This window comes from Centroberyx gerrardi, chromosome 10 (genome assembly GCF_048128805.1).
Source record: "Centroberyx gerrardi isolate f3 chromosome 10, fCenGer3.hap1.cur.20231027, whole genome shotgun sequence".
Taxonomy (NCBI): Eukaryota; Metazoa; Chordata; class Actinopteri; order Beryciformes; family Berycidae; genus Centroberyx; species Centroberyx gerrardi.
In genome coordinates, this window is record NC_136006.1 from 7,462,112 (window position 1) to 7,485,037 (window position 22,926).

At 46.2% G+C, this 22,926-nt stretch overlaps 1 protein-coding gene across 1 annotated transcript in view; it reads left to right on the forward strand.

The window, feature by feature from the left end:
* The window catches only part of gli2a (GLI family zinc finger 2a), an 86,320-nt gene that overhangs the window by 58,635 nt on the left and 4,759 nt on the right, over nt 1-22,926 (forward strand). The window contains exons 5-12 of the mRNA XM_071912989.2: nt 3,110-3,322; nt 11,675-11,876; nt 12,548-12,746; nt 15,599-15,709; nt 16,444-16,584; nt 19,176-19,325; nt 20,981-21,145; nt 21,575-21,856. Of these exons, the coding sequence (XP_071769090.1) occupies nt 3,110-3,322; nt 11,675-11,876; nt 12,548-12,746; nt 15,599-15,709; nt 16,444-16,584; nt 19,176-19,325; nt 20,981-21,145; nt 21,575-21,856 (1,463 nt within the window). The remainder of the gene's footprint in view (nt 1-3,109; nt 3,323-11,674; nt 11,877-12,547; nt 12,747-15,598; nt 15,710-16,443; nt 16,585-19,175; nt 19,326-20,980; nt 21,146-21,574; nt 21,857-22,926) is intronic.

Below are 22,926 nucleotides of genomic sequence, written 5' to 3' on the forward strand. Positions count from 1 at the left end.
CCAACTCTGTCTGCTGGGCCAGATCTCACTGCAAGCAAGGATACACACACACACACACACACACACACACACACTCAGACACACCTTAATGTATGTTTATACAGTTGATTATTTAACCAACTGTGATAATTAGTCTTACACCTTATACACTCCCCTACATAAAATACTCAAGCATACCTTTCATCAAGCATATTATGGTGTTTTTGCATGTGTGTGCATGCCGGCGTGTTTGCGGGTATATATGACATACTGTATGTACTCAGCGTATTCGTATGTCTCCTTTTGCTGTTAAGTGATTTCGCGCAGACCACTTTCCTGTTCTGTGAATGAATGTTTGGGCAGGGGAAACCATGGAAATTAGCACAGACACAAACACCTAGAGCCCCTGAACTATTGAGTTCACACGATGACAGGCCTGTCCTCGCTACCCCTGTTCAAACAACAGGTTGGAGAGGAGCGGAGCCGCAGGCCCGCACCAGGCACCAATAAATCACCAAGCACACTCTGTCGGCAAGTAATGCCTCCCCGCCTTTCAGGAGAAGCAATGCGGAAGAGATGCTGTCACTGATAAAGCGGCAGGGAAGTATGGCACCGAATGGAGGGCACTAAGCTCCGCAGAACATAAATAAAGTCTGTGGAACCTCGGAGCCCAGTGGAGCATGTGTAAACCTCTGATAGGGCTACCTGGGTGCCAGACTTGCTTTGGAGGTTGTTTGTGAAAGCCTAACTGCTTAAGGTGCACTTTATAAATCATTGTGGTCTTTGCCGTCATGCCATACTCATAAAATTTATTTTATTCCATCAGAATTGCAACGGTAAGAGCTTATGTTTGACAGTCGATACAGATGTGAGAAATCAACGTACAATACTCTACATCTTTTCCTATTTTTAACTTTGTGGGATCAGAAAGGGGCCAAGGAACACACACATATTTTCTCATGAAATAATGAGACAGCATTCAATGGTCCAGTCAATCTACTTTGCATGTGAGAAAAGAAGCTCTTATCTAGAGCAACTAGCAATGAGCGCAGCAGAAGAAGAAACTTTGATTCATGCATCACCAAGACAAGCCAAAGTCAATAGAAAGCCTTCCTCTGTCCCTGGAATATTCGTGTGCTATCAGCAAAGCAAGTAGCTTAATGGGGACGCGTAAGATAAAGATTTAAGTCAAGCAAAACAGATATTTTTCTAAAAGGGTGAAGCATGCTCCACATCGGTGTCCTACCGCCCCATATCTGACTTCTTGTGACGATACAGTACTATCCACTTTGTTTTTCTGTACAAGCAATTTTGGAAAACGTCCCTGCCTTTACCCTCCACCACCTAAACTCTCGGGCTGGCTTTACTGGGACCAGTGGGGGAGTGTAGCCGCTGCGCTTTTCTGCCATCCCTCTCAGTGTGTCCACACGTGCACTCACACACGTGCACAGACACTCACACTCAAAACGCTACTCTACGGAGGTGGTAACGTGATCCGGCAGCCGTGGAGAAACCAAAGGAATATGCCTGGGCCGCTGCTACCAGAGCACAAACACACTGCCTGTTCACTGTTACCGCAGCCATGGCCTAATTGGTTCTGATGGATCCAGATTTTGGTTTATGTGTGTGTGTGTGTGTATGTGTGTGTGATTGTATATGGAGGTGGGGGAAGGCTGTGGTTTTGCTCCTCCAATACCCCTACTTGCCCCCTCCCGCCCAGTGATCCCAACCCCCACCTCCCCCTCTTTCTACAAGAAAACATATTACCCCACCATCGCTCCACACACCCCGACCCACTGGGGGAAGCAGAGAGTGAAGAGGAAATGGAGGAAAGGGGAACGGGGACACGGGCACAGCTAGATGTAGGAAAAGGGAAAACCAATCCATCTCTCACTCTTATAGACCCTGACACTTTTAAATGTGGCTTTACTGGGTGCAGGTGTTAACACATTTTACGTCAATATTACCCTTACGCATGCAGCGTTCAAGATTTCCTCTGCGCTATGGGCAGGCCTTTATGGTTTTGAGTGTGTGTGTGTGTGTGTGTGTGTGTGTGTGTGTGTGTGTATGCACTATGTGTATGAATTCAGCCTGTCACAGTTAATGCATGTACGAGACAAGAGAAGTGCAGGAATGTGGTATTCCTTCCCTCTGTAGCCCTCTCTCTCTCTCCCTCTCCCTCTCCTTCCTTCACTCCCTAGAGATTTCCACCCATAGCCCAGCAAACCTCAAAGACCTCAGACATCTTTTATCAAAAGCCTCGTGCCCCGGGGCATCCACTCAAGCATACATCTTCAAATGTGTAAAGCAAGGCGCTCGTCTCCTCTGTCGAGTCCTTCTGTGCAACCTTTCTTGTCTTGTCTTTGTGTTTGTCGTTCTGTCAAGGGGTACGCCAAGCTGCCTTGCTGTCTGTGTGTACAGTAGTTCTTTACAATGAAAAAATCATCAAAATGAATTTTGTTTAGCTTCTTAAAATTGTGAAAATGTATTTTGCATAACCTACTTAAAGGGGTAATAAGATATCTATGGCCTCTATACAGTAGGACCAGTAGGAATTGCAACAATCTCAATAGAAGTAGATATCTTGATAAATATTCAGAGATCCAACAGAAAAGTCTAGTGAAGAGGTAATATATCACAATGCAAAAATACTGTAATAATAATACTGCTTAGGTATTTGCTTTTTTGGCTTAAGAACCAGGATTTTTAGCCTTTGTAGCTGAAATGTCTTGAGATGCCGCTCTCTGTAGCACTGTCCTCCATCGTTGAGCAGTACAAGCCAGAAAGTGAGTTTTGAAAGCCATTTAGTCATTGGTATTGATCAACAATTCCATCAATCCCAGATATACAGTGTATTATGGTCGTTTGGGCTAGGGGGCCGTAAAAACCTTGCTGATTTTCATTTTAACATAGCTTAATCCTGAAATACAATAAGGACATTGAGACACTTTCATTTGTTATTATTTAATTTTTAAAAACTATTATTTTTATTCAGTTCGTTTTCAGCCAGCAGGTCAAATGAGAACAAACTCTTAAAGCTGGCGGAAGAAGAAAACTGTACTATAGATGTTCTGTTATTGACCCTATATTCTCCTTCTGTTCCCTCTTTCTCCCCCCGTTTCTGCTGCAGTGACCCACGAACACCTGAAGGAGCGCGCCCTGTTCAGCCTCCCCCCTCCCCCACCGGGAGCCAACCCCACAGAGTACTACCACCTGATGGCCAGCGCCAGCCAGCGCAGCCCCTACGGCGACCTGCTGATGCAGAGCGGTGCAGCGGCGGCCGCAGCGGCGGCGGCGGCGGCTGCAGCGGCGCACCTACCTGACTACATCAGTCCCGTGGACGGTGAGGACTCTCATCTGCCTGCTCCCTGTTTTCAGATGAGATGAGATGAGACTTAAGTGACCCCCAGGGGGAAATTGTATCATCACAGCAGCAACGAATATGATATAGATAAAAAATACAAGAGGGCATATTGAAGATTAAAGAGACAGCTTTTTGTCATGCTAATACAGCGCTCCCGCTTTGTCTTGTCAACAAGAATTCTCGCTATGTTGCCTATTGACAGATATACAGGTTGAAAGATGTTTGTAGTTTAACAGTTTACGAATTTACAGTCCAGTGCAACAGCATGCATGCTGGTTTTGTATATGTGCATAGTTGGCTATCCACATTATGTGAATGAGCATATGTGCAGCAGTGGCTATTCACATTATAAGATGTACTCTTAAAGCGGAACAGAATCTGATATTAGTGAATTACCCAATGTGATATTTCACTGTGATATTTCAAGGAAAAAAGTGCCATACCACCTAAGTCCCATCACATCGTCATACTATAGCACCTGCATGTATTTTTACACGGGTACAAACTTAACCGCCGTTTTGCCCTTTATACTCACCACCACCAGGTATGTTGATGTTATCCTGCTATTCTTCCTCTTCTGGCTTTTTTGTGTTGAGTTGCCCACATCAAAGCTAGTGGAGCTTTTTTAGACTTATTAAAGAGCATGACGCGTAGCAAGGGGGCCGAGGCTGGTGGGGGTCGAGGGTACATAAACACTAAAAGCCCCAGGGCCGGGAGCTTGTAAAAAATACATGTTCCCTCAGCATACATGTCTCTCATTCTCATGGCGTTTCAGGTGTGTTGTACTATTATTATGAGTAACATCCTACAAAACAAATCCAGGGGTAACCTTAAAAGGGCAGCAGAGGGAGGGAGAGGTTTTGGCAGTGTGAGGCACAGGAGTGTTAAACCAGGACCTTCATCTCTGCTCTGTTTCTCTGTCAGGCTGTTATGGCAAGGATTAACCCATGGTCTTCATTGCACTGTCCTCTTAATGGCAGAGATGGGGCAGGTTAACACAGACGCACACACTGTCACACAAAAAAATCTGATAGACAGGCAGGCAAACAGGCCGACAGATGCTCACACACTCACACACGTGAGTGTTTACACACACACAAACTCACAGAGACCAGCCTGTTCTTTCATGCCGGTTAGAACCCAAGCCTTCTATCAAAATGACGGTCAGGCACCGGACCAAACGTTTGACTTCGGCAGCAAAACGCATCCAAGAAACCTTCAGCAAGCTGCAGCCCTTATGAATGGGGAATAGAAAGCGCGCTGAGTGGAAAACTGTCCGTGAAAGTCAGCCTTTTCGATGCCTGATAATCAAACACTCTCCTTGGCGCTGACGCCCGCTCCGCTCCGGGATCCCTCGCTCTTTCTTTCATCCCGTCCAACAGCCCACCCAGAGAAAACTCAGCTGCCCGGCTGCCTTCGCCCCTCCACTGTCACGCTCCCCTAATGCCCTGCATGACACTAACGCAGGCATCCTCACGCACAGGTAGGAAAACACTAGAGAGAAAGAAGAAAAAAAAAGAAATCGGACATGGGATAGCTCGGCAATTAATCTTTCAAATTACCTCAATCACTTAGTTAAACATGGGGGTGCTGAAGGGGTGTGGGGAGGGGGGTTAGGGGCCTTACAGAGACTGTAGGCCACCTCTTTCTCTCCCTCTCCTCCTCCCCCATTTTCTTCTCCACCTCCAACCACCTCAGTGACCGCCGCTGTGCTGCCTTGCCCACACTTGTTTGGGGAGGCTGTTTGCTCAAATAGCCACAGCCCCCCCCCCCCCTCCCGCCCACCCCCCCAACACGGCATCCACACCTCTGCTCCCCACCCCCACCTTCCCAGCAGCTTTTATTTGGTGTTCTACCCAGGCAGGAGTGATGTGGTCAGGCTTGAGGCGCTCTGCCGGTCTGCCGGCTCTTCCACTGCGGCCTGCAGACACAGGGCCCGTATTGACCCAGGCGGCTGGCTAATGGTCATCGCGGGCAGCCCCGGCCTGAATAAAAGGCCTTATTTACTGCCAAGGCGGAGGAGGAGGAGTGATGGCGGGGGTGGCAAATATGCGCTTCAACCCCTGCCGTTAGTTTTGGAAGGCAGCGCAGATAAAATCCATATTAAAAATCAATTTATGCACTAATAAATTCAACAGACCCACCGCAAGAGCTAGGAGTCCTCAGTGAACCCAATGTATGGCTTCTTGCTTTTCATCCACACACCCCCACCCACCCCAGTTTTCCCTCTGCCCATTAGTAGATAAGTGAATTGCGAGGAGCTTGAACCATGAAACACTGAGCGTCGCTGTAAAAGTATGAACTGTGCCGATGGAAAGTTGCGGAGACGTGCGTCAGTACAGTAAAGTTTTCTGACAGGGCGGCAGGTCTTATTGCTCCACCTATGAATTTTAGAATTTACTGTTGGGCGCACCTCAACCCAGCCACTTAAACCCAGGAATGTCGCTCTGGAACATGAGGAAGAAATCATTTAAAAATGTCATAGTGATGTTGTCCAGAGTGCCACAACTACAGAGACGTCCACAGACTATTGGCTGTGCCAGTGCATGGTCCTATCATTCTCTTCATGTCCCCAGTCAAAACACACAAACATAAACACAAACCTAGAGCATCAAGGAGATTCCACCACGCATCAGCTTCTTTGGAAGAAAACAGGCAGTCCGGTGCCTCTCAGCAGCAGGACATAGCAGCAAAAATAAAGAAACGTTAGTCTTTGCACTTTCAATAATAAGCCAAACTGTCCGTGTGCTCCAGTGAATCTTTCTTTAGAAACACAAACCTTATCAGGATCATCTAAATGAGCTGTTGGATTGCTCCTATCGTGCTGTGTGAAGATCCAGAAGCTGCCTGCCGGATCTTCCGCCCCAACCTGTAAGACGTGGCTTCCATGTGACTGTGTGATGGACTGGCCTGCTAAACAAACAGGCTCTCACCGTGGGTTGCGTAAGGCCTGACTGAAACGCTTCGCTGCCGCTCCAAGTGTGTTCTGGTGCCAGTGCGGTGTTCTTCACGGGTTTATCACCGTCCGTGTCTGACGGGCCTGACGTGGAGACTGAGAGGAGCAGGCTGGGCTAAAACAACAAAAAGCCATTTCCCTCCAGAGACACGCTGTAAAAAAAAATAGCCATCTCAACAAGTCATTAAATCTCGTATTGAGTCTTATGATATTATTTTATGTTAAACAAGTGAAACCTACTAGTGGGATGAGATCATTTCACTTGTTCCCCAAAGTAAATCAACTTACTTCAAGAATTTTTATTGAATCAAGCATCATTTTCTCGATACAAGTGCAGTGATCTGCCTCGTTCTGCCACGTTTCAAGATGTTGACGCTTGTTTCTAGAAAATTCCTGAATAAGTAAAACTTTTGAAGCCGTCCTAGACAAGATTTTTATGTAATAATACACCCATCTTAGCTTAAATCATGAAGTGGGGCTGCAACAGAGAAGATCGTCCCACCCCCCTCTAATTGAAATACCATAGATTTGCCCAAATCAAAATCTGGTTTCGGGTATGGACAGTGGCAGGAAATCTTCTCCACATGCAGGATGTGGCAAATGGAAACGTAAGAGCAGGAGACAAAAAAGCACCGTCCAGAGGAATGAGTCACCAAAGATGTTTGAACCTCTTCACCATATCCACCGCCACCAGCCGCTAGAGGGAATTTAGATCTGATGGGTGCATAATTTACTGACATCACATTACATAATTCCTGTTTATTGTCTTCAAAATTCAAAGAGTTACTTCTTGCTGACATTTGGTTCTGTCATCATGTGAAGTTACCAAGTGCAGCTTTAAGAAAAATAAGATTTTAAGACTGAATATGAGACTAGATTACTTGTTTAGATGGAGATTTTTTCCATTGGAGAAGGCTTTCCACTGAGGCGAGGAGAGCAGACTGCAAGCTGGCCACATTCCCTCGCTCCGTTCCCCAAAGTATCCCCAAAGTAAAATCTATTGCACTTGTGATGTTATAAGCTAAGTCTCATTCTCCGATTCCCAATAGAGGGAAGATGGGGGAAAATAATTTCTCAGGTTAATGAAGACATAAGTAAATATTATTAGCATTAGCATTTGCACACTGCCACTACTGTAAATGTAAAGAAAGTCACATTATGGTATTTCACATTGGGAGGCTTTCAGAAGACTGCTCACTGTATGTACGGGTGAGCAGGTACGGTATGTAAAGTGGGTGGGCAGAGAAATATCAGAGCAGCTTGCGGGAAAACGTTGAAGCTCCCACGACAAAAGCGGCGGCCAAAGTAAATGTCTGCCATCCAGAGGAAAAAGAGATTTTAGTGTTGATGCAGCAGAGGGAGGGAGGCAGATAGATAGATTGGTGTACTGAGGTGGTGGTGAAGAGTGAGGGGTGGGGGGAGGGGGGAGGGGGTCGCTGGTCCCCTCAGACTGCATACACAAACACTTAACTATATGTTGGTTCATGAACACACGGGTAGAAGTGTGTGCATAAACACACTGGCAAACACAACGGCGGCTTTTGGCTGGACACTGGGGGCTCATAGAGGATTCAGCGCAAGCCCCCTCGCTAATAAAATTCACAGTGTTGGTATTAGTGAGATTTAGCAGGGAAAATAAACATTCTCCCACTCCGGCTGCTCCAGGGGGTGACTAGGCTGGCTGTGGATGCGGAGGCCAGGGGCCCCCGCTGGCACGTACCCAAGCCGTGGTGCGCCGGGAGGGGGGCCGGCGCTGAGCAGCTCCCCCCTCATGATGGAGGGGCAGCTAGCTGAGGCCTGCTTCACCCCAGACAGGGTCACGGTGGACAAGCCAAAGCTGACGAGCCAAAGCTTATCCACCAGTCACGGCCAACTGGACTGCGCATACGGTTTCTGCTGTATTTGTCTCTTATGTACAGCACATAAAGTACATTTTAAGGAGTAAACCAGCATAAAATAGATTCTAAAAAGGATCATTCATATGGCAATCGGGTGTTCTGAATTCATGAAAAAGTATTTCATCAGCCTGCAAAAATGGATGCTTTATATGTTACAATATACGGCACAAGGACCGGAGTAATGAAAGCCAATAACCATTTATGAGGCATTAGAGAAACTTTGGATTATTGGTGATCAACTCCACTGCAAACCCTCCATTAAGTCCACTGCCTCCATTAACTTTCAATAGGAGACCACTGGACACTGGAACTGCATTTTCAACTATCCCCCTCCATGCACCCACTATTCCCCTCCGTTCACGATACATGCATGTATTATTTCTTTATTATTTCCATGTTTAGCATCCATTGGACTCATCCAGTGGATAATATAGTGGACAATATAAGGATTCTCAAACTTTTCTCCATAGGGATTCTCAAAGGAATCCAAATCTGCAATTTTTAGTCCGGCTATCTTCTAAAAAAAAAATGCTAACTTCTGGTAAACTACACCAAGGTAAAGTCGTTTAATTTGACTTTAAATCATTTTTCTGCCGACCTCCTGGCATGCACTCCCGTGAGCCCTCGGTCCCATTTTGAGAATCACTCTTGTGGTGGAAAAAAAGGCTGCGTGTGTTACTTCAGAGCCTCCTGTGTGTCAGCGCTCGCTCATTGATCCTTGCAGAGCCGTCACAGTGACCCTGCATGTGTTTTGGGGCCAGGATGGCACTGGGAGCTGGCTGGGTTCTGGGGATTAGCAGTACTCTCCAATTAGAGTATTTTGATTTTCCACAAAGCCATATCAGTTAAAACAGCGAAGGCAAATGCTTAAAATAATCACTACCCCCCCCACACACACACACACACACACACATACACACACAACAGACAAACAAACACACACATACACCTCAACCCCCCCATTCCACTCTGCTATTTTTTTCAGTCAGTGTGCACTGGAGCGCCTGTAATTATAAGCCTGTATATCAATCCAGATCCCACAATTACAACCAGCACACCCTGCAGTCCCGCAGAGCGCCCACTGGAGAATGGGACACACATAGACAAACACACGCAAGTGCACACACTCACATACACACCCACACACACGCACGCACACACACACACACGCATAGCTCGCCATGCCATATTGCCACACACTGCCGCGACGCCATGGCCTGTGCAACATCTGTTTTCTCACTCCCCGCCGGAACCTGCTCACCCTTTCAATTAGAGCCGCCACCAATAAAACACTCCATTGCCAAGTGGTGTGAGTTGTCTGTGTATGTTTGAGTGTGTGTGTGTGTATGTGTGTGTGTGTGAAATTTACTCCAGGTAAAACTAGGGTAGAGCAATGACATCCTTTGGCACTACACCAGGCTAAACGAAGCATGCACAGCAGGCCCACGGCATTAATGACAGAATAGGATTGTATTGATGTTTAAGCGTTGCAGCTGGAGGCATGAGGAATTCTTATGAGCTCAGGTTGATATGTATAGACCGGGGGGGGGGGGTTTGGAGACGGAGGTATGAGGCAGTGTTTTTGGGAAAGGTGCCCAGAGGGGCGAGGCAGGCGCCAGGCGGCCAGGCTGCGAGGCCTGTTTCCTGCTGTATAAAGTGGAATATTAATGCGTCTAAATATCTCCCCTTAAAATCTGTGGTGCAAGGCAGATGAATGAAGCCCGCCTCGCTGCAAAAACAGCAGAGCCCTTCCTAGTCGCCACATGGGCGCAGTTGGAGCGGAATGAACTCCTAGTCATTCATGAAGATCCATGCTCCCGAGTCCCCCCCACCGCCCCCCGCCCCCTAAGTTTTTCCCGTTCCTCCCCTCCCACCTCCCTCCTTTATCCTCCACCCCGCCCCTTCTTCTCCCTTCACCCCCCCCCCACCCTCCCAAACCCCTCCGTGCGTCTAACGATACATGACACATTTATTTATTAGCCCCACAGAGGCGCATTCCTGGGGACCGTTTGTTGTTTTTGCCAACTCTTTCATACGTATCTCTCTCTCATCTCCACCAGTCGTTCTTTTTTTTTTTTTTTTTCCAAGCAAGTTTTTTTTCTGTCGTCTGAAGTTCCCGGGGGCGCTTTAACTAAGTGCATATGCCTTTGTTTTACGACTCGCCACCTCCAAACATAATAGTTTTGGAAGTAAGACCTGGGTTTACGGTCGTAGGTCTGGAGTAGTGATTATGGTGGTGCCTGTATTCATTTGGCTGGAGGGATTGTGAGTCCGCCAATAAAGGGTCAGGGATTGGCTACATATTGACAGCAGTGGAGTTGACATGCAGCGTGTGTGTGTGTGTGTATGTATGTGTGTGTGTGTGACGGGTCACTATGCATGTGCCTAGGCGAGGCGTGATGGGCCTATTATGAGTTTCCTGTCGCCCGCGCCTCTGATGATGTCCGCTATAAGACCTAATTACACGCACACACACACACACACACACACACACACATCAGTTCTGCTTTCTGTCCCCTCACACCAAGCCTAATGCCCAGCACCTGTTAGCCCTGAGCAGCTGATCTCTCTCTCTCTCTCTCTCTCTCTCTCTCTCTCTCTCTCTCTCTCTCTCTCAGTAATGCTATCTAGAAACAATCATTTTTACCTTTTAGTAAACACCCTAAAATTCATATTTGTCCCCATTAGATTCAAGACTTTGCTTAAATATGTAAAGTTACATGCCTGAGAAGTTGTGAAGTGAATGATGGACCCGCACCAGCGGTAAACACAAAATAACCTTCTCCACAAGTTCATGGGAAAGTAGTTTCCTCTGTCATTTTCTTGTACTCTTTTCTACACCGTCTGAGAAAAAAAAGTGCTACAACCGGGCCTACCAGGAGGGCCGTGAACCCTACCTTTGTTCTCTTTAATGGTATTCTGAGATCAATTTGTTTAAATTGCCTCCATTTAACTTGCCCAAATACAGCGGTCTGAGAGAGATTGCTATCGCGGTAATTACTGAGAATGATTGGGAGCGATTCATTATGCATAAGAGGACGCGAATGTTAAATAGGGGAGCCGTGTGTGTGTGTGTGTGTGTGTGTGAGAGAGATTCTGGAGATAGACCGTAGCTTAGCACGGCTGTGACCTCCACTAGAATGCCTGGGGTTGAATAGCGAATGTTTCTTAACTCTGTTGGTTTCCATTGGGGACCGGCTGAGATTCAATGGAAGAAAGAGGAATTTACACACTCGTTCTCTTCTCTGGTTAAATCTGACTGTGTGGCGTGACAATTGTGCCTGAAAGTTTTTATGTGAGAAGCATTAGACATCAGATTCAGATTTGAATGTGGTTTTACGTCCTAAAGTGTGTATAAAATGCAATGCCAGAACAAGATTTCTTTTCAAAGGGAATCTTACATCTAAGTAACAATGCATGAACCAGAATGGCTGACAGCTGACATTTTCTCTCCTTTGTTTTTTTGTGTGTGTCTAGTATCGCGTTTCTCCAGCCCACGGCTGACGCCCCGGCTGAGCAGGAAGAGGGCGCTGTCCATCTCGCCGCTGTCGGACGCCAGCATCGACCTGCAGACCATGATCCGCACCTCGCCCAACTCCCTGGTGGCCTACATCAACAACTCCCGCTCCAGCTCGGCCGCCAGCAGCTCCTACGGACACCTCTCCGTCGGAGGGATCAGGTGTGTGTGCATGTACATTTTCACACGGCAAACACACGCACTCACACAGATACACACGTGGGCATACAAGCACATACATCTTGCAAACGCAAAGCAAGCACTCAACACACAGTATGATACATCCACGCTTGCAAACCTTAGGCAGCTAGTTTACATTATATCTCTTCTGTAACTACATTGTTGTGGTGATAGTAGTAGATAGACGTACAATCTACAAGGACTGACAGATTTTGGTTCATTATCCAGTAGAGAAGGACTTGTATACCATCCAATAAAGCAGAATTCTTAAGATAACCACCTCTTTTTCAAGTCACAGTGAAACAGTGTGTAAACAAATTAGATATCAGTTATGGAGAGAAAGGCTTTTAGGTTTTATTTGATGAGCAGGGCAGAGGGGCGGGATTGGTTGGATTTTGCAATTTTTTGGGGGGGTATTTTTTGGGGGCATTTCTTGTTAAATAGTTGTTTATGGCATGAGAAATTTACATGACAAAAAAGTAATTTTTCATTTCATTGTGACTATAAGAACTGTCTTTTTTAAATCCTATTTAATGAAGCAGAAATACCTTATAAATAGTCTTTCTCTGAATACTATCCAGTATTCCATGAAATGTCCATTAAAGATGCCATGAAATAGCTATTTTTAACCTGTCCTTTTCCCTCTTGCGCAGCCCGTCTTTCAGCTTCCCCCATCCCATCAACCCAGTGGCCTACCAGCAGCTGTTGTCCCAGCAGAGAGGTCTCAGCGCCTTCGGCCACACGCCGCCCCTCATCCAGCCGTCACCTTCCTCCTTCTCCGCCCGCCAGCACCCTCTGACCGCTTCGGCTCTGCCCACCTCCCACAACAGCTCCAACTCTGAAGCAAACCAGGTGAGAATAGGGACATTTGTGGCAAGATATACAGATGTAAAGGAAATGAAGATTCAAATGCATACACATACCCTCTCTTTCCCTCTTTATCTTTACCTGAGACGCCATTAGTATGGATGTGTGTGCGTGTGGGATGGTGAAGGATGACTTATGAATGAATGCTACCAGACAGACCCCGCCCCCCTCTCTATTTCTGTCTGTCTCTCAGTCTTTCTCTTTTTTTCTCTCTATCTCTTCCTGACGCTCTCTCTCTCTCTCTCTCCCTCTCATTCATCCCCTCTAAACATACATCCTGATAAAGGTGAGAGACGCACAACAAAGTTTTTCTTCAAATCTCCAGCATAAAGCATGAATGGGATGTGTGGCTACATTCACACTGCACCCAAAAGTGTCCCGATTCTGTGTTTTTCCCCTCACATGTGACACAGATCTGATGCTTTCTAATCAGTGTGAATAGCAAAAAGCTGCATGGAGTCGCATTTTGTCAATTCCAATCATGAACACATGGACATCTGGTACAAAATCGCATCCCCAGGCAGACGACAAGGAGATGGTAGGTGGTGATATAGCCAACTTGAACGGTATTTGGGGAGACGCCTTAATTCAATCCAAAAAATGGATGTGACGTCTTTTGTTATTGTTACTCTGCGTTGTGTTTTTTCGAAGCGAGGGTTTTTTGGTGTGTTTTTTCACTGTCAGTTAATATTGTTATCAGATATGGCTTATATCCTAGAATAAATATGAGCAGTCATCCAAAAAAAATAAAAAAAATCTGATTCAGAATTGAGAATTGTGAACGTACAAGTTGTCTGGAATGAAATCAGAGGCAGGTTTCACAGAATTTAAAGGAAATAAATTCTGTCAGGTCAGAAATATGCAGACGCCTCCCCCCCCCCACATTAGCGGTTCCATCTGTCTTACTTCCTACTGTCTTCTTGGTCTCTCTTTATCGGCCCACTGTATACACCATGGCCGCTGCTAATGTAAACTTCCCTCTCAGCAAATCACTCCCCCTCACACTCCTATCAGCCGCCTCTAGCTCCGTTTCAGCACTGTGTTATGCTCAGAGAAGCATTGTGCGCCGACACACACCTACAATACACACACATACGTATGCACGATTTTACGTCAGCCACACACACACGCAGGCGCACACAAACACAGATACACTCACAAACACACATGCATTCAGTTGAGTTTCAACAGAGATCAGAACCACATTTCCCTCCTGGTTTCCAGCCAATTGAATGAAGCGGGTGTTAGTGAAAGCATCGGGGCCCCCTGAAGCGCTGAACTCCACTGTAGCGACTGGGTGGGATTAGGAGAACCCCCCCACACACACACACACACACACACACACACACGCACACACAACGCTGGACCCCCACCAATGAGCCTCCCTACACACACACACACACACACACACACAATGCTCAGCCGCTTCACATTTTACATTCTTTCTTTTCTTTTCGTCTCCATTAGAACTTAAAAAGGCCTTGCCTTTCTGTCTGTCTTTATTTCGTGTTAAGAATTCGTCGGTAGATCAAAGCCCCCCCCCCCCCCCCCCCCCCCCCAAACTCCCCAGACCCCGACCCATACACCCCCACCCCCCCCCACCCCCTCCCCACCCTGAACCGAGGGTAATAACTCCTCTTCTTTCATATTTCCTTGCGGCTTTGGCGATCATAAAGCAGTCTAAACTGTTTAGTCTCGGCGGCGGGTCGCAGTCTGACTTATGGGCCCCGGTGCCTGGCGCAGCCCGGACTCCTCACATCCCTCTGCAGCGGACCACCGAGCCAAAAACAACCCTGTGGTATCTCTCCCACTTTGTTATCTGATTCTCCTGCCTCCGCCTCTCCCTCTGCCGACTGCCTGGAAAGCAGTAGCTGCAACTGAGAGGAATACAGTGGTTTAATAAAGTGGGCGGATGGTTGAATTAATGGACGGAGGGGTGGGAGGGTGTGAGGGTCAATGGATGGAGGGATGGATGGAGGGAAGGATGGACAGATGATATGGATGGATGGATGAATGGATATGGATGGATGGTTGAGAGAATAGGCCCATGAATGGATTGAAAGATAGATAGATCGATAGATAGATAGATAGATAAATAGATAGATAGATGGTTGAATTAATGGATGGAGGGGTGGGAGGGTGTGAGGGTCAATGGATGGAGGGATGGATGGAGGGAAGGATGGACAGATGGATATGGATGGATGGATGGATGATGGATGGATGAATGGATATGGATGGATGGTTGAGAGAATAGGCCCATGAATGGATAGATAGATAGATAGATAGATAGATAGATAGATAGATAGATAGATAGATAGATAGATAGATAGATAGATAGATAGATAGATGGTTAAATTAATGGATGGAGGGGTGGGAGGGTGTGAGGGTCAATGGATGGAGGGAAGGATGGATGGATGGATGGATGGATGGATGGATGGATGGATGAATGGATATGGATGGATGGTTGAGAGAATAGGCCCATGAATGGATGGATGGATGGATGGATGAATGGATATGGATGGATGGTTGAGAGAATAGGCCCATGAATGGATTGAAAAATAGATAGATAGATAGATAGATAGATAGATAGATAGATAGATAGAAACCACTTTCTGATTTCCTAGACTTTTCATTCACTCGGAATGAGAGAAGACTGTTCAGGCACACGTCATTCCTCTTTTGCACCCCTCCTCTTCTTTTCAGTTCCATAAATGTATGCGGACATTGTGTCACATGGGACGTTACGGTACAGGGGCACAGGACAGCAAACCTCCACCAGAGTAAAACACGTTCGTCTCCTCCATTTGACCGTCTCTCTGTCCGTGTCCGTCCCTCAGAACGCTGGTGGAGACCCGGCGGTGAGCAGCACAGTCAACCCAATGATCACCAAGAGGTCGAAGGTCAAGACGGAAGCAGAGGGTCCGCTGCCCATCTCGCCCTCCTCTCAGGTACAAGGAGTCAGTAACACTGGGGTGGTTTTAAACAAACAGAAAGTTATGTGTATTATCATCCCATGGTTTTGAGAAGAAAATCTAAATCTCTGAAAAAGTAAAAAAAAAAAAATGTAGTATATGTCCTCACTTATGAATGAGTAACAAAAAAAAACGTATCTCTGGTCACTATTTGAGCTTCTGTTATACATTAGTTGTTTTACCCAAGTTGTCCTACCTACCCATCAGGTTAAAAACAGAAGGAAACATTTTCTATGCCACTGTTGCTTCTGTTTGCTTTAAACAGTTCTCTTTTTGGATCTGTGATGACCTTCAGAAATGTCTTTTCTCCTTAAAACTACACGCTGACTCTGGAATTAAAACACAGAACTTGGCTGTCTTCATCACAGGTCCAGCTACTTACAGTGAGAAAAATGTTCCTCCTACTAATTTGGCCCTAATTGATTATCAATAGTGAATAAAAATGCAGCTTTAATCGATGAGAAGAAGTGTGTTGTCACACGTTGTGATCTAGCAACAACTCATTAGGATTAAGAAGCAGATAAGATAAGAAAGATGCAAAATAGTGAAGAATGTTCCCTTTAACATATTGACCACAGATACAAGTGAAAGATGCAGTGTGTGTGCGTGTGTGTGTGTCTGTGTGTGTCTGTGTGTGTTTGTGCCTACCCATGCATGCACTTGCCTGTTTCCCTGCTCCCTCCTGACCAAGTCCTGTCCCCATCCTGCAGGACCACGGCGGAGGGATCCTGGACCTGAGCGAGGAGCTGGACAAAGACGAGTGTAAACAGGAGCCAGAGGCCGTCTATGAGACCAACTGCCACTGGGAGGGCTGTGCCAAGGAGTACGACACCCAGGACCAACTGGTTCATGTGAGTATCAGGCCCAGCGGTTGACTTTGCAGCCTGCGTGACTTGTAACTACAGTACAAATTAAAAGAATGAGAAAGTTATTTATTGTGACCCAGAAACAGAGAGAGGGTTTGCAGCCCATAAAACTGGAAATTCTCCTTTGAAAACACAAACAGTTTGAGGTTAGAACAGCACATCAAGGCTATTGCGGACATCTTTTGTCTTGCTTTTGTGGATGCACTCCATGTCATCAGGGTTAGCAGTTTGTTAGTGTAGTGAAAGTAATTTCTGAAGTATGCCCCCAAAACAAACACTCCACACCATTCCATTTTACTGCTTAAAAAGTGGAAAGTTCAAAAAAACTCCTCTGCTACTCATTAAATCCATGCTGATTGAGTCTGGTCAGAGAGCCGTCCAGTAACTGATCCTTTCCTGTTGGGTTGACACGCGTCAGGTTAATGAGCCTGCCGGCTCTCCCCAAGCTCAAGCCCAAGCCCTGCAGCTGTGCCTACCCCCCTGCCCCCAACCCTTCCACCCCCTGACCCCTGACCCCTAACCCCTGGCTCTCAGCAACACCCCCAACCCCTGAAGCCCACAGGGCCGGCCGTAAATCCATCGTCATGCCAGCAGCTCTGGAGTTTAAAAACCCTGCGCTCCCTCCTTTCCCCTCCCTGGTCAGGCCAACTTCACTCCTTGCTTTCCGCTTTCCTATTGGTTGTGAGCAATGATGGGGTGTCCCAGCCCAGCAGTAGGGGGTCATGTGTCAGGCCCGGGGTCCAGACAGAGAGACTCTAACCCGGGTCCTGGCAGACCCAGAGAGGGATGGAGGGGTCGCTATGGGCTGTTACAAGTCAGGACCAGAGTCACCTTTAAGAACTTTGAGCCCCATTGCCTCTGCCCCGGCCCAAAGCTCAGAGGGCTTGCCAGGATTAGTGAGTCGGCTAGCAGAGGGTCTCTGGTGTGAGGTGTGGATGGATAGGTGAGGCCAACGCATACTTAAACCCTCACTGGACTAGGGGAAAGGAAGCCAGCAAGGAGAGCTCCAAGAAATAAAGCCAGCTACATCTATACTGTTCTAAAATAGTTTCAGAGAGAGTTGCTCATGAATCATTCTTTTTAAAAAGTCTATCTATCTTTCTGTCTGTCTATCTATCTATATATCTTTCTATCTATTTACTTTTGCAAACCAACCAGAAAGCCAGGCGTGTAATAGCTGGGAGTTTACTGCCAAAGCTCCCGACAGCGGTTCAGCAAGTCTCCCTAAGCGCATCCAGGGTTTCACACAATGTTCTCACCATATCAGCAAAATCACACACCTTTGGGTTGCTCTGGCTTCTACTTAGCCAAAGTAATCCCTTTCCAAGAGCCCCAAATTATGGATTCACTCTGGTAGGAAGAGTGTATAACCTGAAAATAGAGGCTTCTGCTGGGCCACACACTTGTTTCCACTCCTCCTCCTTCACCCGAAATAGATCTCAGCAGAATCGTCAACCACGGCGCTTTTCGCTGGTGAAGAACTGGCCACATAAGTGGAGCATTGTGGGCCTTGATGTCCTGAGGAAATGAAGTGGTTCCTCTGGGTGTGTGGATATTTGCATGTGGCGCACGGGATGAGAGTTTTTAAGTGTATGACTGTGTGTGTAAGTGTGTGTGTGTCTGTAACATGAGTTGGTGGAGTTTGGGGCTAAAACCTGTTGTGCCTGAGGGCATAATTAAGGGCTCAGGGAAAATGCAAAGGTGCTCTGGGTAATATGCCATCGCCCTACATGCCTTGACAATGTAGCAGGAATGACTGACCGCCTCCTCCTCCTCAGTGCAAAATTATTTATCTTAACAAGTCAAGAAATTCTTAGAAACATGTTGAATTCTTTACACAAGATGGAATACAATGAAATTACATAAGGTGGATAATGTTTGCAGCAAAAATAAAGAAAAGATTTACTGGATAATTTTTGCATTCAAGCATCATTTCAAATAGAAACCCTCAAAAAATGGATTTTACGCCTTTAGGTTTCCTTCCACATCTCTGATGGCTCATGTCAAGTGTGATTTTGTTTAAGCTCAGCGGCAGACAAGCTAATTCAAGACTGATTTAAGTGTGGGCATCACACAGGAAACGCTCGGTGTGTCCCACTGACTTCCGGATCCAAAAAAAGTAAGGAAAGTGGGAGATAAAGATAAAGTCAAGCCGTTACAAGCTCCTGTTGCTTATCCCTTCCACTGGGATCTGAGGAAGTTCCCTTTCCTTGTGAAAAACACACACACGCACAAACACAAACACACACACACAGCCTGAAAAAACAGACACGGTGCTACATTATAGTCTTTTGTCTCCTGTTGACGGATGCATAATAACCGTCAGCCATGATGGATGGCAGTGTCACTCACATTGTGTGTGTATGTGTGTGTGTGCATGGACATATGCAAGTGGGAACATCTTCTGGTGGGAAAAAGACAAGCTTTTGCTGACTCATTGTTCTTAGTAACATACACACACACACCATACATATCACATACACACACACACACTCACTCACACATACACACACACACACCGGGCATCCTCTTCTCAAACACATTGTGATGTTTGAATCGCCTCGTTGCCTCCTCAGCACATCAACAACGACCACATCCACGGGGAGAAGAAGGAGTTTGTGTGCCGCTGGGAGGAGTGTTCGCGCGAGCAGAAGCCCTTCAAGGCCCAGTACATGCTGGTGGTCCACATGCGCCGACACACAGGGGAGAAGCCGCACAAATGCACAGTAAGGACCTCATCTGCCTCTGTTACTGACTGGCTGGATGACTGGCTGACTGACTGACTGACTGACTGACTGGCTGACTGACTGACTGACTGACTGACTGACTGACTATTTTAATTGACTAGCTGACTGACTGGCTGACTACTGCAACTGACTGATTGGCTGACTAAAACTGTAACTGACTGACTGACTGAATGACTTGCTGTTGCAACTGACTGACTGACTTTCTGACTAACTGACTGACTGACTGATTGGCTGACTGACTGACTGACTGACTGACTGATTGGCTGACTGACTGACTGACTGACTGACTGACTGAATGGCTGACTGACTTCTGTATGTGACAGACTGGTTGCCTAATAGACTACTGTATGTATCTGATTGACTGACTGACTGACTGACTGACTGACTGACTGACTGACTGACTGTCTGACTGACTGAGTGACTGACTGACTGACTGACTGACTGACTGACTGACTGACTGACTGACTGACTGACTGTCTGACTGACTGACTGACTGACTGACTGACTGACTGATTACTGTAACTGACTGACTTCTGTATGTGACAGGCTGGTTGACTAATAGACTACTGCATTAATCTGACTGACTGACTGACTGACTGACTGACTGACTGACTGACTGACTGACTGTCTGACTGACTGACTGACTGACTGACTGACTGACTGACTACTGTACTTAACTGACTGACGAACTGGTTGGCGGACGGACTACTAGAACTGAAGCTCAGTCTCTATCAGCCATGCAGTCTTTACAGCCTTTCCCTTTGGCTCAGGGAAACTAATGGTGAAAAAATAAAATGTTCTTCTGATTCTCTGTGTGCTTATCACCAGTGATATTTTCCATGTTGATAATTCATTGGGGTTTTACTGAGGCCTTCATTTGCTGTGTGAAGATGAAATTGAGGGCCTGTTTTCTTGGCTTCAAAGCTCGTCCATGCGGTCTTGTGAGTGCATTAAAAAAGATGACTTCTGAAGGGGGGGGGAGTTCAGAAAGCTGATTGACAGCGTGGGTGTGTAATTAAAATCTAAAGATGAGCAGGGGGCCACGGGTCCTTATTAAGAGCATGCTGTATATTCTCTGTGCACAAATCCCACATGCATCCTCTCATCGCATTCAAACTCTAGGCCTCTTTTTCTCCCTCTCTCTCTCTCTTCTCTCCTCTCATCCCCTTTTCTCTCAAGTCTTTTTTGACGGGAGAATCTTCGACTTTTATATCCACTTTTTGAGCTAATCTAATTTGATCCTCTTTCACTTTCAAAACCAATTACGCTCACAAAGCCTGCTCTGAAGGAATACCAAATTATGGCTTGTACAGCACAAGTGAATATAAAGGCTAAACACAGAAGAGTGCAACACTTTGTCTCAACAAAGCACTCCACAGTGCCAGACAAAGAGCTCTACCATACCTCACACTTTGTTTAGATATTTCGTATAATAGCCCTTTTTACCAAAGTGTAGCAGTGCTTTCCTTTTGTGTGGTGTGCCACAGTAGGTGGGCAAGGTTCCAAGACTAGATTAAATTTGAAAACTGAAACACACAGACTTTTTTTTTCTCAGCCCTTTTCGCTAACCAGCAGCAGACAAAATAGTACAGCACTCACGCAGTCGATCTCACTGTCTGTCTGTCTGTCTGCAGTTCGAGGGATGCGCTAAGGCTTACTCTCGCCTGGAGAACCTCAAGACCCACCTCAGGTCCCACACCGGGGAGAAACCGTACGTGTGTGAACATGAAGGCTGCAACAAGGCCTTCTCCAACGCCTCGGACCGGGCCAAGCACCAGAACCGTACACACTCTAATGAGGTATGTTGACGCACACACATTCCCCACAGATGACTGACTGACTGGAGAGGATTTCATTGTATTTGATTTGATCTCATTTGAGCCGCCATCAGTTTAGTGTTCTGTGTACTATCATTACAAGTGTTGCACAATAGTACTTTAAAAAAAAAAGGTACCATATCCCACAAATAAGCCAAAAATTATGATGTTCTTAGTTATAAGTATATTGAAGTTTTAATTTATGTAGGGCTCACATAAGATTAGAAACATTTTGGAAAATCAAATGTTCGTATGACATATGTCCTTTCTGTGATGAGCTAACTTTTGTTTTTGTGGTTTCATGGAATATTTTCCATCCAAGCATTCTCTATTCAAGACATCTGTGATTAAAGCACAATTCCTTCCCTCCATTAGTCATAGTAAGAACTGTGTAAAAATCCCTCTCGGCAGAAACCGTACGTGTGTAAGATCCCGGGCTGTACCAAGCGCTACACGGACCCCAGCTCTCTCAGGAAGCATGTTAAGACGGTCCACGGCCCCGAGGCCCACGTCACCAAGAAACAGCGGGGCGACGTGCCCCCGAGACCACAGCCGCCCAAAGGTAACGGAGAGAACGAGGCGAACGCCAAGCAGAGCGGCAGAGGCCTGGAGGGCAAGACTGAGGCCAACAGCACCTCTAGAGGAGTGGAGGACTGCCTGCAAGTCAAATCTATCAAGACTGAGAACTCCATGGTGAGTCAGATAAACCAAAAAAAAAGAAGTGATCCCACGCAGACCTGCGTCTTTTATTGTTGGTATAAAAGATGTAGAGGTGATATGTGTTTGCGGGAAATTTGTGTCTTTATTGATTTTAAACTATGGGATTTGATTCATTGCACCAAGAAGGGAAACATAATGGTTAATGTGTTATTCCTTTCAGCTATGACTAACTCATGACTAATTACCAAATTATCAATGTCACCTGTTAATATAAGATGATCATGTTACTGCATGGCCTTGTGTGTTGTTTGGGCTTCAGCATATGAATCGGAGGCCTTGTAAAACAGATGCAGGCACGCTCCTATTCTTCTCATCATTTTTCCACTTTACTAACATTGCTCTGAGATGGAATTTTTCAATGCCGATACTGTCTGTCCCATTCCTAACTCACCTCTCTGGTCACTGCTTGAACGTGCTTCTCTCTCCCCCCCTTCTAACTTTCCTAACGGACAGACTTCACTGAGGTGAGCACTGCAAATATCTCTCTGCCTCGTCACAGCTCAGCATGGGAGGAGTGCAAATGTTTCAAGCTACATCATTACATCCTTGCATGATGAAAAAATGTTTGCATGAGAATCCATTTTCAGATATTTGAAACATGTTCCTATGCATATGACTGGAGCACACATATGCACAGACATAGACACACACACCCACACACACACACACACACACACAATCGCACACTTGCATAAAATGGGATTCCTCTGTGGGCCAGATCTCTGGCAGTAGCCTCTGTAGGGCAATGATAAAAGTCATTGTCACATTAATATTCAAAGACTGGGACTGTTTTAGCATGTGTGCTGAACAAATAGTGCCAGCATCAAGCTGTGATCAAGACTCTTTCTAGTTCATTTTGGGCCAGTTTGAATTACTGTCACCACTGGACTGCTGCTCGCACAACTCATCCATTATCCACTTGTTTTCTTGTAAATAAATCAAACTCATCTGTAATGAATGAGATTATGGAACTATAGGCCTAAATTAGTTATTACAAAACACTGAGACAATCAGAATTTTGTAACTGTGGTAATTATTTCATT